The following is a 17187-nucleotide window of genomic DNA, read 5'->3' as shown; positions in this document are numbered from 1 at the left end:
ATTATGTCCAGTTGATCTATTTTCTCCCAGCCAACATGTATCAGTAATCTGCAATGCCCACTAGAGACTAGAGATGGACGAAGTACACAATTCCTTTACTTAAGTGAAAGTAGATGCACCTTGTCAAATATTACTTGAATAATTTTCTTTGAAAAAATTAACTTCAAGATGGTCTATGTGCTTAAAAGTAGTGAGTACTTAATGCTTATATTTCAAATGTAGTGAAGTCAAAAGTACAGCATTTGTCTTTCAAATATAGTGGAGTAAAAGTCACAAGTTTCCAAAAATATTAATACTCAGTACAGTACAGTACAGATACTCAAAAAAAGTAGCCTACAACAAGTAAATGTACTTAGTTACTGTCCACCCCTGTTAGAGACCCCCATATATGGAAATGATACCATTACAGTCAAACAGGTCAAACAACTCTAAAATCATACAAATATAGGGGGAAGATCCAGCCATAAACTGGAAGAGAAAGTGGCCAATAGCATTGACTTTGTTACAAGTATTTTTGGCAATAGCTACCACTCAATTAAAATATTTAAATGTAAGTGTTGTAAATAGCACTAATTATGTTTTATCTGTGTGTTCCCTTTTCGCAGCCATTGTAATTAATCTGGGATCAGAGAAACGACCAGCCGGCCACTGCTGATGACGTGAGATCCCCGCTCCTGTGTCAGCGGCAATTGTCATGTTCTCAATTCTCAATTGTCATGTTCTCAATTCTCATGTTCTCAATCCCTACAATTGTTTGCTATGTTTACATTTGTCATGTTCTATGCTGCACCCGTCAGGCCAAACCATTTCTTTGATCTCTAAATACAAGGCACACACACACACACATACACACAATGGATTTCTCTCGCCACTGCTGCTACTCTTATTCCCAGGACAATGTCAGCCAAGAGACAAGTATTAATACCCCCAGGTGGCATTCAGGGGGTCTACCCCTCCCACCTGCTACCCGCTCTTCCCCGTACCCCCCAACTAGTCAGACATGCCAGTGGTTTGGCCTTGACAATGCCAAGCCCAAAGAATAACATTACTCTCATACTCAGTATGAAGGTTATATAAAGATAGCCACTCATGGACAATGGTCCAAAGATGGATCACGTTCCAGGTGCACCATGGGAGCTTGTGTAGTAGTCCACTGGTTAATACTTTTTTACCATTTTGTTTAATATATTATTGACTTATGAATATTGGGGAGTGATGTTGAAGTATGTTACAGTAGATTTTTTTGATGGTAAAATCTACCTGTCCTATGTTAAATGTTTTAAGCTCTTTAAGGACTGGCATTCATTTACTTTACTTTACTTGTGACTTCCTGCTTTTTATGTGTCATTCTCTGTATTTTTCAATCTTTGGTGGTATATCAAATTGTACAACTTGCAACTGACATTCTGGATACTGTATACTATTTTTTAATAAGCATTATGCATCGGTGATTCAATACATAAATGCATAATTCAATTACTCTTAAATCTCTAATATCTCATAATGAAGCAATTGTGTACATAAAACAAATTGTTCTGTTCACTATGTGTTTTGTCAAATATGACAAATCATATGTAGACCCTATTCCTGTACATTACAACACACCAGTGTATGTGGTAAGATTCTTCAGTGGCATCTTGCTTACGTTTTTTGAGATGAAACATAATTTAATTGTTTAAATAGCATTATATGTTTCTTTCTACAAAAATACTTACCAGTGATAAAGATTTGTTTTCTGATAATGTTTTAGAGTTGAAGTCTGCTATTCAAGAGCTCACCATTACCCTCCTTTTGTTGCTTCTGAAGCAGCAAGTTAAATGTTTGATGGCTCGATGGAACCTCTATGTTTCCCATTTGCAGAGCCAGGATTGTTGACAAACACCACACACTCAGAACAAACACACACAGAGAACAAAACCGCTCCCAAGCGGTGAGGAGCAATTTGTCGGATTAGACATAAGGCATATTGGATTAGAATTGCTGATGGCACCTCCAAACAGCATATCTAAGTATAATGTTCACAACCATTAGGAGATGATTGACATGGCACAGGAAACAGACCAGTGGACAATGAGATCAGACACCAAAGAGGCTCTGGGAGTGGCCAAGCGCCCCTGTCAAATATAAAAACTTCTGTGGCATGCTAGTCTGAGTTTGGACTCTCTCCCTGTCCATTCGTCTCTGTCCGTCTCTCCCCTTCTTTCCTCTCTCTCTCCCTCTGTGGGACCAGTGTGCTGCCTTGTGTAGTGGTGCCCTCTCTTCTTTTCGCTCCAGAAAGACCAACCCTAAGAAGCCAAAATGGAGGCCATCAAGAAGAAGATGTTAATGCTCAAGCTTGATAAGGAGAATGCCTTAGTACAAGCTGAGCAGGCAGATGTGGAGAAGAGATCTGCAGAGGGGAGGACAAAGCAGGTGAGTTGGTGCACTAGGGCACCTGTAGGTGTATGGTAAAGGGGGTTCTGTTGTATAGCTATTCACATATATTTTGTAAGAGAAAAAAAGTATATTTTGCTGTGGTAGATGTTCCATGTTAAATTTATGGCAACTTGACAGGTGTGGATTTCATTATTGGCGAGGTAAGCATATAGTACTATGACCAGTGCCAATTATTACAGGATTACTGGCAGCTTAAAGGCGGATTAAAACATAATCATAGACTTAGTGGGCATTAATCAAGGGGATGCCGTTTCTTACATTCATAACCGAACTGATGCATAACCAATACCAAATTGTTTTCTTTAAAGGCTGGCTGAATATTTTTATTTACACCAGATAGAAGAGCTCAGTGAACCTGAGGCGGTATTTCACAGTGGCATGGAACTCTCCTAGAGCATGCCCTGTAAATCTATTATAAGACCAAGCATAGACCCTATACAAAGTCAGCTGTCCGCAGGTTGTGGTCGCATCAGTGGTAAAACCGTCAGACACAAAGGCTATGAATTACTTCAGCAGGGCCTTGGGCAGTGCTAGGTTAGCAGGGTATTTATACCCATCTGGTGATGACACAGAGTACTGTCATGTCTCTTCTGTGCAGGTGCTCTGTGTCACCAAAATTGGTCTTACTAGTTTAAATCAGACCATGTGTGTTTAACTGGTCGCTTACACAAGCACAAACTAATTGGTTTATAAGTAAATGTGGTGTGGTTTCATAAGATGAAACCATGTATCTAAAAGTTAGATAGACCACTGTGTAACTTTTCTTCCAATACCATTATTTATTTCTCGTCCCGAATTTCATCGTTCTCTCATTCTTCCACTCTTTCCCTTTTTACCTCTGTGAATGTTTTCTGTGTCCCGTCCTTTGCTCTTCTTTTCCGCAGCATGAGGATGAGATCATTCAGCATCAGAAGAAGCTGAAAGGCACAGAGGACGAGCTAGACAAGTACTCTGAGGCCCTGAAGGATGCAACTGAGAAGCTGGAGCTGGCAGAGAAGAAGGCTGCAGATGTGAGTAGCTTATTGTCATCATATTTCCCCTCTCTCCCTCTCTCTCTCTCTCTCTCTCTCTCTGTCATACCAGTACATACACATAGGTCCAGAGATTCCACACTCAACTGACAAGTAATACAATTATCAAGACAACTGAAATAGCACTCACATGTAACAGCTGCACTGAATGCACCTCCACACACAGGACATACTGTATTGATTTTCCAACATAAACCTTTAACATAAACCAACTTGAACTGGCTTTCACCATTGTGCCCTTGAGCAAGGCGCTTAACCCCAAATTGCTCTGGGGAGAATGGCCCTTGTAATATATTTGACATAAGTCGCTTTGGATAAAAAAAAGTCTGCTAAATGAATAAATGTAATGAATCTTTTAATAACAAATGACCCATTGTGGAGTGGAAAGCTTTTTCCATTAGGTATTATGTATAAGACATTCAAGGTCGTAGAACAATGAAATAACACTTTTATTATCTTTAATATCATCACACAAACACATTTCTCTCCACACGGAGAAGTAATTTTTACATTATTTGCTAATTAGGTTTCACATACAAAGATGGTCAACCACTTTAGTCATTAATTGACAACTTTCCAGAGAGACTTTGTACTGAGTCCTCCTTTGCGAGATGTGAAACCCAGAGCCTTCTTTTGAGGATGGCAAGTCAGACGGAGACAATACCGCATCATGGACTGTGACTCGCTCCCTTACGACCCCCTTCCCATGTCTTTCCATGACAATGATTAAATGATTTTTGTCTGAACTGTGCTGGCTGGATATAGCAGCCACACCTGTTACCATAATAGTTTGCCTTGTTATGGAGAAGTCATGCAGAGTTTCCCCATGCCAAAATGCCTGGGACGTTTTGACCAAGAGAGTGAAACAGTGGCGTCAGAGACTGTAATGTGATGTTCACAGATGAGCGATGGGAATGAGGGCAGTTTAAGGCTGTGTTCCATATCTGTCCAAGGACTGAAGTTAGTTTGTCTCCATTTGGAGACTTTAGAGGCAAGAAGTGTTTAGTTCAATGTTTAGTTCATACAATCATAAAACTGTGCAGGGAATAAATCAAACGGTGTGTTCGTCCGTGCATAGAACACAGACGCAGGAACATGTCACAGCCTTGGGGCTCGCCTTGGTTAAAATATCAAAAGTGACAACTTTAGCAGCAGTTTTATGCCTATGGTATGCAGAGGTGGAAGGGCGAAGTGTAGAAAGTAAAAGTCCTGCTACCAGGGTATTTATCACTGGTCACTGGTAACTGGTGAGGTTATCTTTTAGAATGCAATTATGGGAGACACCACCATACAGATAAAGTTTGCATCAATTCCATCTTGCAAATTATAAATGACACCTCAATCAAGACATTTGGATGCTGTCTATCTAAAACCTCTTGAGGTATGGAAGACATATTTCCTTTTCTTAACTTTTGTTCCAGGAGTGTCCACCCTTACACCGCCAAGTTGCATCCAGGCAGTCTAGTGACACACCAGAGACAGAAAGAGTTCTGCTCTGATGTGAACAGTAAGCCAGTCTAAAGAGCCAGCTGTAACTGGATGCCTATATGTTGTACTAAATCTGGATGCCTATGCGTTGTACTGCATCTGTTTTGCACTGAATCTGGATGGCTATGTGTTGTACTGAATCTGGATGTCTATGTGCAGTACTGAATCTGGATGGCTATGTGTTGTACTGAATCTGGATGGTTATGTGCAGTACTGAATCTGGATGCCTATGTGCAGTACTGAATCTATGTGCAGTACTGAATCTGGATGGCTGTGTGCAGTACTTGAGATTGAGGGCTATTAGTGGATATGTCATGACGGCTATTGTTGCTGTTGTCACAGAAGTGTGACTTTTTCCACTGCCATTTTTGTAATGTACTCTATTGCCAACAGTGGTTTGAGTGAAATGTTATACACCAAGGCAATAGGTAAAGGGACAGACTCTGTGTGAAGCAGTGATTAAAAAACAATAATCTCTTAAATATATTTTTTACATTGCAGTGAAGTTACTGTACTAGCCTATACTTGCCCCAGTAACACACATTGCAACTCCCAAATGTGAACAGTAGATGTCACCAGTGTTTTATTTTGTCCTATACTCTGTAAGTGAATATGGTATGTTCTACCATTTCAATAGTTTCCTACAAAATTTTACATTTTCATATTGTCTTCTTTTCTTTAAAAATTCGATTTGTTGGCTAGGCTATATACTTGAACAATTGGTGAGCCACTTCTTCTAACACAGGGCCTGAGAAGATGTGTAATTGTGCCCTATACTTTTCCCACTATTTAAAACACATGACATCTGGTGATAGACCTACCTCCATATCACAATACAAGCCAGGCCAATTATCAATTTAAATTGCATTACAATTTAATGTAGGCATATAGGCCTAGTTGTAATAGGCAGGCTACATCAAAAATAGGGTCCCATTTTAGGCTTACAATGTAGGTTACAATGGCGATGGGTGACGCACCAAATCAAATGATTAATTTAGTGCTTTCAGAATCAAGTCAGAATTCATCTAGTTAGTAGGCTCAGAAACATACAATTTTTAATCAAAATGTAGCCTATATTCTTTAATTTTGTTGCTCTTGTGCGCTCGAGATTTAATCTGCATTCGCTTCAATCAAGTACCTAGCGCGCAATGGTGTCCTATCCTGCTGTTTAAGCTACGCAGGACAGATGTTAAGTAAGTATAAGTATACTCTTTTTCAAATTTCTGCACAATTAGTGAAACACACTCAGCACACACTAATCCCGGCGCAGTGAGCTCCCTGCAACAGCGGCGCTCGGGGAGCAGTGAGGGGTTAGGTGCCTTGTTCAGCCGGCAATCCTCCGGTTTCAAATCCGAAGCGCTAACCAGTAGGCCACAGCTGCCCTAATGGCACAGTGAGGATCTGATCAATTTGAAGCTGTAAAGCTTCTGGACATGCAAGAGCAATGACAATCTAGCTAGGTTAGGATACGCACATCTGACAAAAACACAACTCGCCCTTGCTCAGTGATATTTTAGGCCTACTGCTACTACAAAGATGCAACAGGTTAACTGTGCAGCTCCGCCTATCTATAATCTTTGGTCACCAACATACTGAATCAACATGACATGAAACTCAGCAGGTGATGAGACTATCAGAGAAAATGTAAGTAATTATAGGTAGGCCTAATGATTTAAGTCTTAAAGTAGGCCTATCAAGAAGAAAAAAACACAAATTAAAATTTGACATCTTCGTGTGGCGGGAGTATACGTCCTTTCCTGTTTAAAACTGGGCGGAGTAGACCGGAAGTGGGTTGAATGAGGAAGACAAGAGGGCAAGGCGAGAGAGACGCGAGAGGGAAAGAGAGAGACAGGGGGACAGAAACGCCGTTCTCATACCGCTTGCCTTCAGTTTGCTCTCATTCCAGTCCAAGGATTTTGACAAAGTTTGCCAGAGTCATTTTTTACAGAAGATTCGTCGGATATTCCAACCTGCAACATAGCAAGTAGTAAGGTTTATAGTTTCAACTCTGTTTGCGTACTAGCTACCATTAGCATAGCCAGAAAGCTAAGTCATCGCCCGCTAGTTAGAGCAGCTACCTGAACAAGTTCAGAGAGAATGCTAGTTTGCCTAACTGTTAGCTGATTGTTTTTCCTGGCGTTCATTAATGTGTGGTCTTAATTTACGGCACGTAGTTGATGGAAAAATAATTAACCGCCTCTCCAGGTGAAGGTAGTTTGTAGTTATTATGCTTGACTTGTAACATTAGTACTCGGCATGTTAGCTAGCTAATGCAGAGATTGACTCAAAGACCCAGCCTGATTTCTAGTTTGAGTTTAGCAAGCCTGAACAATTACATTAGCTGTCTATCTTAACGACCTTATTAATCTGCCTGAATTTTACCGGTGTAGATCCGCACTGAAGAGCGCCAAGAAAGATACACCATCGTCCATTCCTTGGAATTGTTGAATTAAAAAAAAAAAGTAAAATGGCCGGAATGAACAGCGTCGAGGCGGTGAAGCGCAAGATTAAAGTTTTGCAGCAACAGGCGGATGAGGCCGAAGAGAGAGCTGAGGTCTTGCAAAGACAGGTCGAAGAAGAGAAACGATCAAGAGAACAGGTAATTAAAAACTACACGGTGACGTAACCTAATTATAGAACTATCGCCCTCGAAAACGCAGATAACTGCGTCTTTTTGTCATGTGTCAGCTGGCTTGTTAATTTAACCCACCCGGATCATTGTTTTAGCTAATTTTCTTGAACTTTCTTTTCACACTGCTTCATAGGAAACTAGCATTGTTTTTTGGTAATTGGTTACGTTAGAGTAACAAACGCGTGCATAGTGAACATTTTTGATTGTGTTAGCTTTCCTAGTTACATTATCTTTTCACATCAGGCTTAGCGGTATGCCGGTAATGTTGGTTTTGTAGGATATGTCTGGTTGAGGCGAAATGCTCACCCATGATGTAACCGTTGAAAATGATCAATGGTTTAAGAGCTCTGCATAACTTTTCTGTGGCCCCATAAATTCCATTCAGAATTTGCTGTTTTCCCCTAGCACAACTGGTCGAACTACTAGCAGTTCATTGCAGTTGTCCACTTGTACCAAGTTGGCCTTGAATGGCTACAGCCTTGTTTGTGGATGTGGCTTCAATGGAAATGAGGGTTTTACACTTCTAAGACCCTGTACACCAAAATCCAAAATTTGGTTGGAAAACTATTCCTGCGGAAAAACTGAATTGTGGAGTTAATCCATTAAATAGGGCTGCTCCTAACTATTATTTTCATTGGTTGTTTTCTGGATTAATCGATTAGTTGTTTGGTTGACACCCATGATTATGCCCTTAAACCAAAGATGTTTAGTTTACTAACCGATTACCAATGTAGTTAGCGATCATTTACTAGTTGACAACTTATTGGTTCATTGTTGCAGTCCTATGGGGACATAATATTTTTTGTTCTTGGTTTATTGGGGCAGACCTAAAAAAGGGTATTGATGTGATGGTTTCCTCACTTAGCATAGCCCCTCCCCTGAAGAGTTCAGAGCAGATGGACAAACCCCAGAAAGTAATTTCTGCTGCCATGCACTTGGCACTGGTGATATCGACATTAGCTGATGTACTGGCTGAAGAGTTGAGCTAATGAGCTTCAGTTGGTTTAGAGAATGGATGGAACTGTGGTTGGACAGTTGAGGGGCAGCACCTTTGCCTCAATTGGGCGTGGCTTCAACACAGTCAGCCAACCTGTCCATAGCGCTTCAGAGACCATTATAGCTGTCGCTTTTTCATGATTTTGAAACCTAAAGTAGCATGTTTTTATTTATTCAGATTTCTCTAGGTGGTTAATGACACTTTTTTTTTTTCTTTTTTTTTTTTTGCAGTGTAACAAATTCAGAACTTGCTGGTTTACTGGGTCTGAAACCCTGAAAAGATTAGCTTATGTGGTGCCATCAGTGAATACACGATTCTCTTTTGTCTCAAGGATGTTAAAAAAGATCTGTTTTGCTTTGACTGAGGGGATGTTGCAATAGACTATTGTTTGTGAAGTGATGGTCATTGGAGCTCTTGAGTCCACCTGCGGAGTTGTGCGCAAAAGAGGGGTTGGGGGTGTTTGGAGTGCACAGTGACGTGTCCCCTTGTCCCTTCAGGGTCATGTTCTGCTGATCCAGGAAGTGTGCATGTCAACTGATTGTGAGCACTCAGTTCATCCTGGAGAGAGTTTAAGAAAGGGACATAAAGCTAGTAATATGTTGCAGATATTCATAGAGGGATAGTGGGATATTTTTGAATTCCATGGTGTTTCATAGGATGATAGATTCTCTTTCTAAAGAAGTCCTAATTGTCTTCTGGTGCTCAGAATGTGATGCAACTTGTCCTGGCAACGATTAAATTCCGTTTAGCAGATGTAGCCGATAAGGATGTTAGAAGGAAGGAATGCATTGTCTATATATCTTAAACCTTTTGCACCTTCTACAGAAATAGTTGTACCACAATGGTTGAATTGTAATTGCATGTCTATAAATCCGGGCAGATACTTAAAGAAATGTCAATGTCCGATCAACTGATGGATCGCTTCGAAGTTTTTGGCGGGTAGGGGGAAGCGGTTGTCCAACACTGGGTTTGTGAAAGGCCGAAGAGAGGACCGGAAATGTGGAAATGACTAACAGTCATGCTATGTGTGATATTTCGAGAGCGCCAGCAATCTGGTGCTGCCTCACTGTGGGGGTGAGCATTTGCATATCTCTATGGTGATGGAACCCACCATTGCACCGCTCGCTCCGTGGCTTTCCATCCAGAGGATGGTTGACCCCTCCTCTCAGGTCACTGGCGCGGCAACGGCGTCTCCCCCAACATCTCTGTAGCCTCAGGATTCTGGCTAGCCTTGTGTTAGACCTGTTACACTTTGCTGTGTTTATGGCGGTATCCTCGGATTACCACACCAACACTTGTTCGTACGTGCCCACATCCATTTTTCTGTTTTGTTGACCTACATAATGAGCACAGCGATTTGGTCCATCTGCTTCTTGCACCAGTACTCCCTCCAAACTAACTCTCCCACATCCATCTGGCCATAATTGCTAGGGCATTGTCAAAACCTAGTGTTAGTACATTGCTCAGGCTCCCTTAGTCACCCACATTCTGTCTTTCATTCTTCCTTCCTCTCTTCCTCTCTCTTCTTCCCCTCCCCCCCCCCCCCCCCCCCCCCCTCACACACACACCCCCGCTGACACACTTTCCCCCTCGTCCGGAGGCCTATGGGAAAAACGAAGATTCCACCACGCGAAAACGTTTAGTTATTTAGGCCCCTCCCTCTGCTCCCTTCCCCTGGTTATCCACGCACTGAGGAATCTGATTTGCTCAGATATGTCAGCGCAGAAAAACACACACAAAGCTGAAGTGTCCTCAATTAGTGCCAATCAGGCTGCGAGAGGTTGCTGGCATGTCAGTCGGTGGGGGATTCACCCTCTGTGAAGCTGGCTATGACATGGATGAGTTGTGACTGGTGTTGGTTACACCAGGACTTTGCAGTGCTTTCTTTCGATTTAGCCCTCACACACAATCTCCTATCTTTCTTTCTCTTGCTCATTTATTCTCTCCCTAAACCCCCCCCCCCCCCCTCCTGGTTCACTGTCTCACTTCACTTTGTTTTTGTTCTTTCTTTCTTTCTTTCTTTCTTTCTTTCTTTCTTTCTTTCTTTCTTTCTCTCTGCCTGGCTCATGCTCTCTCCCCCTCCATCTCTACTGCTCCTGCTGTTTCTCCCTGTCTTTCCTTCCTGTACCATCTTTGTGTCCCCCTCTCTTCCTCTGCCTGGTTCATGCTCCCTCCCTCCCTCACTCCCTCCCTCCCTCTTTCCCCTGCGCAGGCTGAGGCGGAGGTGGCCTCTTTGAACAGGCGTATCCAGCTGGTTGAGGAGGAGTTGGACAGAGCCCAGGAGAGGCTGGCCACTGCTCTGCAAAAGCTTGAGGAGGCAGAGAAGGCTGCAGATGAGAGCGAGAGGTGAGCGCACACACACACACACACACACACACACACACACCTCTCGCCTTACAGCCAAACCCACTCATGTATTCTTCTGAACAAGGGTGGCCCACCCACTTCCTGAGATTCAACCACAACCAAATGGTGTTCTCCGCCATTCACTCTTGAAACACAGGGTCTAGTTCAGAAATGTAGCTGATGTGTATCTAGACCAGATCTGTGACAAATGAGTGCGCTCAGGATTGCAGTGTGTGCTTTTTTAGCTCTGTGGGAACATATCCTGCCCTTAATCTGTGCAGCCTTCCTCATGGTGTGTATTTGCTCTAGTTAGGGTGATATTGCAAGACGTTGCACTAGTATCTAGCCCTGGACTGGATCTATGATTGAGAAGTAGAACCCCCCCCCCCCCCCCCCCCCAATACAAACACAAAATCTGGATCTCATTAGGGGCTCTGACGTAAGCAGTGATTCGGTTACAGAAGAAGCAGAGCTTGAGTTCTAAAGGCCCAATCTTTGCCAGTTGCTAAATCTGCTGGTAGAATCACAAAAATGTGGCCTAATGATTTGTGTTCCTCACTGATTCAAGATGCTCTGCCGTCACCAAGAACTTACCCTTGTTTCATTTAAATGTTTTTTTAGTTAAGCTTAGCTGTGGTCTAGTTACAGATTCCTATATCAAGAATTGATGGCTATAAAAGGAAAAATAAAAACATATAACCATGTGTGTTGAGTGACAGGAAGTCTATTTGTCTCTTGCTCTGTCACTCCAAGACTGCATACCTCTCCACCTCATGCGTCGTATTGAGGTCGGCCCCTGTGGCACAGGAGACGGTGTGAGTTCCCTTGGCTGTTAATGTGCCATGGTTTGATAGGTTGATCTCGGGGCTTTAGGGGATTAGCTTTTGCGTAAGCACAGTGAAGCTTCATCAGACCACTGGGAGACTGGACAGTCCTGGCAGGTGTGTGTCTGGTTGGGTTCCTTTGTTGGGTCAACAGGGAGAGAGTGCTTACCGCTTACAAAGAGGAAAGCTGTTGTCAGATTCCTCTGGCGACAGTAGGAGTCACATCACTGTCGCATCATGACTTGCTTACAAGTGCCCTCTGTAGGTTGGCCTCCTTTTGCAAAAGCAAAAGGTCCTTTTTGCCGTCTACCCCTGACCATGAAGTCAACATTTACAATGCTTGATCAGGCATGTCGGAAGATTTAATTTTACGTTTCACTAAGATTTGATGGTAATTTTTATACCACAGATCAATGTTCCTGATTTTTCCTACCATTGGTCTGACTGGGTCGTCAGAGTTTTGTTTACAATGAAGCGCATCAAAGGCGAGACAGCATGACTTCACCTAAAGATCCACCAGCTGCTCTCACTAGACAAGGAAATAGTCAGTGTTTAAGTATCCTTCCAGGCTGACGGGAGATGGCATTGGTCATCCCATCTTAGGTGGACTACACTGAATCAGAATCCGGAGCAGATAGTTACTGACGTAGCCGTGACGGACAGTGAAACGCTGCAAAATCCTAATATTCCCTCTTATCTCTAAACAGATAGATATACAGACACGGTACAGAAACGGAATGAAATAAGTCATCTCATGTGGAAGAACACATAACAGAAACATCAGGACATAAACCTCTTATGAATATAAAGATCATTTAAGTTCCAATTCCTATCTTCTCATGTTTAATAGTAGAGTGATGTAGGTGTATACATACACTTTACACTGACAGAGGGGTTTTGCTTATAGGGTCTGAAAAGTAAGTCAAGGGCCCTGTATTCAACCTCTACACTTAGTACAAACTTCATTAGAATAAAGCGCCCAGCAGAGTTGCAGTTTTTCACACGTGAGAAGTTGAAGATGGATGGTGCCGTTCTGAAGCCTCAGTGTTCCCTTGACTGAGTTGTGACTTTTGCTCAAACTGTGCTCCCCTCCTCCCCCAGAGGCATGAAGGTGATTGAGAACAGAGCCCTGAAGGATGAGGAGAAGATGGAGCTGCAGGAGATCCAGCTGAAGGAGGCCAAGCACATTGCTGAGGAGGCCGACCGCAAGTACGAGGAGGTGAGTTCCTCCCAACCCCACCCCCACCCCACCCGGTGCTGCTGATCTGTCCCTGCCCCTGGCTGCCAGCCCTGGGGCAGATGGGAGATGGGTTGTTTTGGCCACAGCTAAGCTTGTACCTCGGCTGGCTCACTTAACTGCCCCCTTTCTCTCTTACTCCCTCTGCCTCTCCTTCTGTTTCATGTACTCCCCCTCATACACACAAAATACTCAACACTCTCTCCTTTACACGCAGTACTCTCCTGTACACACATACACACAGCATTCTCCTTCACACACATACACACAGCATTCTCCTTCACACACATACACACAGCATTCTCCTTCACACACACACACACACACACACACACACACACACACACACACCCCAACCACTCTTCACAGACACTGCTGTTTACCTCCTTGATCAGAGCTCTCAATCCAACACGCATAACTCCTTTCTCACCACCTTACTGTGTGTTTGTGTACAGATGGCTCGTAAGCTGGTGATCATTGAGGGCGACCTGGAGCGCACAGAGGAGAGAGCAGAGCTGGCTGAGGCGTGAGTCAGCTTCCATATCACACACGCACCCACACCAAAGTCACCTTCATGAAAACTCTGACTATGTAAAAGAAATTTACCCTTTAAAAATGTGTACCTTATTTTTGGTATCTGGTTCTTCGCACATGCACTACAGTCTATTTTTCCCCTCAAGCATGTACATATCTGCTAGGGACCTTGTAATTAACAGTTTGCACCGCCATTATTTTAACCGCGCTTAAAAAAGCAAAGCACAGTGAGGCTGTAGGGCAGCTCTTGGTCTGCAGTGGCTGTTGTATGTGCATGTCTGAATCACCCCTGACCTTCAGTCCCATCCCTCTATCTGCATGCGCTTCTGTCACATGACCTACTTCCTTCCTCCGACAACCCCTCCTCCTCCACCACTAACAGCACGAGAAGGAGGCTGGAGGAGCAACTGAGGAGTTATGACCAGGCGCTGAAGAGTCTACAGGCTGCAGAGGACAAGGTACCCTCCCCCAGACAGACGCCCAGGGCTGCAGCAGGCCCGCAGGGTCTGGTGAATCCGGCTCCCCCCGAAACCCAAAGCACTGTGTTCCTCGCGGCTTAAGCCCTGCCTTGGTTGGCCATCCCGGCATGCCTGATTCAGCTCCTCAACCAGGAGTTTGTGTTCAGGTGATGTTGGAGCTGGTAGAGTCTTGAGTCATGCAGTGCTGTGGGTTCCAAGGAGCTGGACTGAGAACATTGGGCTAGAGAAAGCTGGTGCTAGATGGCGCACCATGAGGAGAGGCCCTCTTGTCCCATTGGGCTGGAGGAGCTGTGTTGTTGACGTGAGCAGATTTACTGAGGGCCAAGTCTGGGCTCTGTATTTCCAAAGCCTTGGGGAGTACTATGGTCATTCTGACTTGGCCTTTCTCTGTTACAATCATTCAACCTGGATCTGATCCAGATGTCTGAGAATTGCTCTTTTTTTCTTGCTCTTTGGTTGGAGGGTTCTAGGCATGTAGACCCTCCCCCCTCTGCTCTTGCAATGCATGTGACTCAGGTTTGCACCAAGAAACGAAAGCTTCGATACGTTAGGGAGGCTGTGTCAGTTCCACCACCACTTGGGGCTATCTGGCTGTTTGGATGGCTTACCACCACTTAGGGCTGTTTGGCTGGCTGCATATACATTCTGCTTTTGCTTTGGCCCTCCTTTCCCTGTCCCCTAACCCACCCTCCTGCTCCATAACTTGAATCTCGCTCTGACTTCCTAACCATCCATTTAGCATGTTTTTTCATATTCATTTGGCTTTTTCAAGAGAAGACATATTGCTAATTTAATTCTCATCACTTTCATACAGTCAATCATTCCAAACAACCTATTTTGATTTGAGTCATATATTTATAGGGATGCACGATATATCGGCAGCCGATATATTATTAGCCGATAAGTGAAAAAATGAAAATATTATTATCGGTCCGATAACAGAATTCTGGCCGATAATTTGCGCCGATATTTTTTAAAGTCCTAATTTAGGCCTATGTAAGGTCCGTCTGGCTACACTGAGCTACTTGAGCTTGGTTGGCTATACTTTTTCCTCAATATAATGTCAGCGGTGTGAATATTTCACCACTAACAAAATCTGTGGATATGCGTTCATTTGGGAATCTGCATCTCAAAATCCTCTCGTGAATGATCCGCCATTTAACCTTAACAGAGCGGAGCTCAGCCCTAGAGCAGTCTTGTGCTGGTGTGTTTGCACTTTACCGCGCTGGTCGGGGAAACAAATAAACAAACTCGTTAGTGGGACAAGTACATAAGTAGGCCTAGTTCTAAGTTGTGTTTTAGTATTATATTTGCATTACTCTAGCTTGGGTTTTGTATTATTACCTAGAAATATGCTAACCATTCGTGCTTCAGTTCCAGACAGGTCATCATAAGTTATTAAAACCTTCGGGGCTAACTCCTTTGCTGCAGCAGGTTGTGCGCAACAGAGTAGACTGACATAAGATGCAGTCTGAGGAGTTGCAACTTTATTCAGTTACCCGCAGTTGAAACTAAACCTAAGTTTCCCTCACAAACTCTGATTTGGTCGCTATACTGTAGCTTATTCCAAGCTGAGTCATTTATGAGCGTTTAGTCCTAAATGAAAACGATTCAAACTCTCTAGCCACTCACTCGCAATTCACTGACGTCAGGTTCACTTAAAGGAGCCACACATACTGTAGGGCTAGGCTACTGTTATGTTGTTGACTGCCGTACTATTGAGGACTATTATATGTTCTGTCCATCATTTGGTGGTAGGTAAAATTACTGCAATAAAATTATGCTTATTAAATGCTTTCCCCAAATCACTTTTCACAATTTTTTTTTCAAGAGTAATATTATCGGTTATCGTATCGGTATCGGCCACAACAAACCAATAAATATCGGTTATCGTTATCGGCCCTAAAATTCCATATTGGTGCATCTCTATATATTTATTTGAGTCGTTATGTGTTTATGTTGATGTTCGTGTCCAATGTGGATGGTTTCCAGCATTTTCCAACAATGCACAGGGTCAAAGGTTATGCCTTTCTCTCCTGGTTTTTCTCATTGTAAATTTCTGTCTCTTTTGTCTCCCTCCCTGACCCCCCCCCCCCCCCCCCAACCCCTCCACACCTTCCCCACTCTCCCCACCCCTCAATTCAATCATATATCTCCTGTCCCTTTTCTACCCTGATCCTGTTTCCACACACACACACACCAACATCTGACTTCACACCACTCTCCTCTCACTTTCTTTTCTATCCATTGCTTTCTTAATTTCCCTCGTCATTTCTCTACTACCATGATCAATCCCCTTCCCATCCATCCTGCTGAAATAACAACAAAAAATGATTAAAAAAAAAAAAATGCAAAAAATCAAATACAGCAAATGTGCAGAGTTGGAGGAGGAGCTGAGAAGTGTCACCAATAACTTAAAGTCCCTGGAGGCCCAGGCTGAGAAGGTAACGCCGGGGGGTGTGAACTGCATGCCTTTGGTAGAGGGCTTGGTTCAGGACTGCTTCAGCCAGTTCTAAGGAGTCACAGGTGGATGTCTGCTATATATGGAGCTTGTTCAACCGCACATGGTGATGCTGTGGATTTTGAGTCATTTGGTGACTCCTGGTGGTTTGTCACATGACCTATGACCCCAGACCTGTGTCTCCCTAGAACTGGCCATTCTAGATTACCAGAATCTCTCTGAATTTTGTATGATGTAGTTCCGTATATCCTGTGTTTGAGTCAATGCATGCTCTCTTGAGTGGTAAGAACTGAATTAAGTTTTATCTTCATATGCATGCAAGTTGTTATTGAAGTGTTGATGGTGTCCTTTCTGTGGAAATGTTTATCCGTGGTTGCTGTAGGCCCCAGACAGGCTCAGGGGAAGTTGGTCTCTGTTGCTCTGTGTGATTGTTTCCATAGGAGCTGTTGAATGACTGACTGCCTCAAGCCCTCTAAATTGGCGACAGCAGAGTCTGCAGTGGTGGAAACAGTTTTTGTTCCACAAAATAATCAACAATGACAGAGCAAACAAAAAACTAATCTGATTGATGAATGGAGCTGTGAAGTATTGCTGTAGGCCGCCTTGGGAATGCCTCCCTGTGGTGTCAAAATATTCAGATGCCATTCTCTCGAGCCATTGGCATTCTGATGCTTTGAAAGGCTCCCAGCAGCTTCTGACTGCCTTTTATGGAGCTAAATGTC

At 43.4% G+C, this 17187-nt stretch overlaps 1 protein-coding gene across 13 annotated transcripts in view; it reads left to right on the top strand.

Moving 5' to 3' along the window:
* Positions 1-2142: 2142 nt before the first annotated feature.
* Positions 2143-17187, top strand: part of LOC121719972 (tropomyosin alpha-3 chain-like) — a 28572-nt gene continuing 13527 nt past the window's right edge. The window contains exons 1-6 of one of the 13 annotated variants that reach the window (XM_042105778.1): positions 2143-2412; positions 3321-3446; positions 10797-10930; positions 12856-12973; positions 13447-13517; positions 16373-16448. In XM_042105778.1, coding sequence (XP_041961712.1) covers positions 2299-2412; positions 3321-3446; positions 10797-10930; positions 12856-12973; positions 13447-13517; positions 16373-16448 — 639 coding nt within the window. In that variant the 5' untranslated portion in view covers positions 2143-2298. Of the gene's footprint in view, positions 2413-3320; positions 3447-6754; positions 6943-7345; positions 7555-10796; positions 10931-12855; positions 12974-13446; positions 13518-13907; positions 13984-16372; positions 16449-17187 lie in introns of those variants that run through there. The other 12 variants (XM_042105779.1, XM_042105785.1, XM_042105786.1 and 9 more) reach the window with 12 other exon arrangements.

This window comes from Alosa sapidissima, chromosome 10 (genome assembly GCF_018492685.1).
Source record: "Alosa sapidissima isolate fAloSap1 chromosome 10, fAloSap1.pri, whole genome shotgun sequence".
In the NCBI taxonomy this organism is placed as follows: Eukaryota; Metazoa; Chordata; class Actinopteri; order Clupeiformes; family Clupeidae; genus Alosa; species Alosa sapidissima.
The sequence above is the reverse complement of the archived record's forward strand: the minus strand, read 5'-3'. Positions and strand labels throughout refer to the sequence as shown.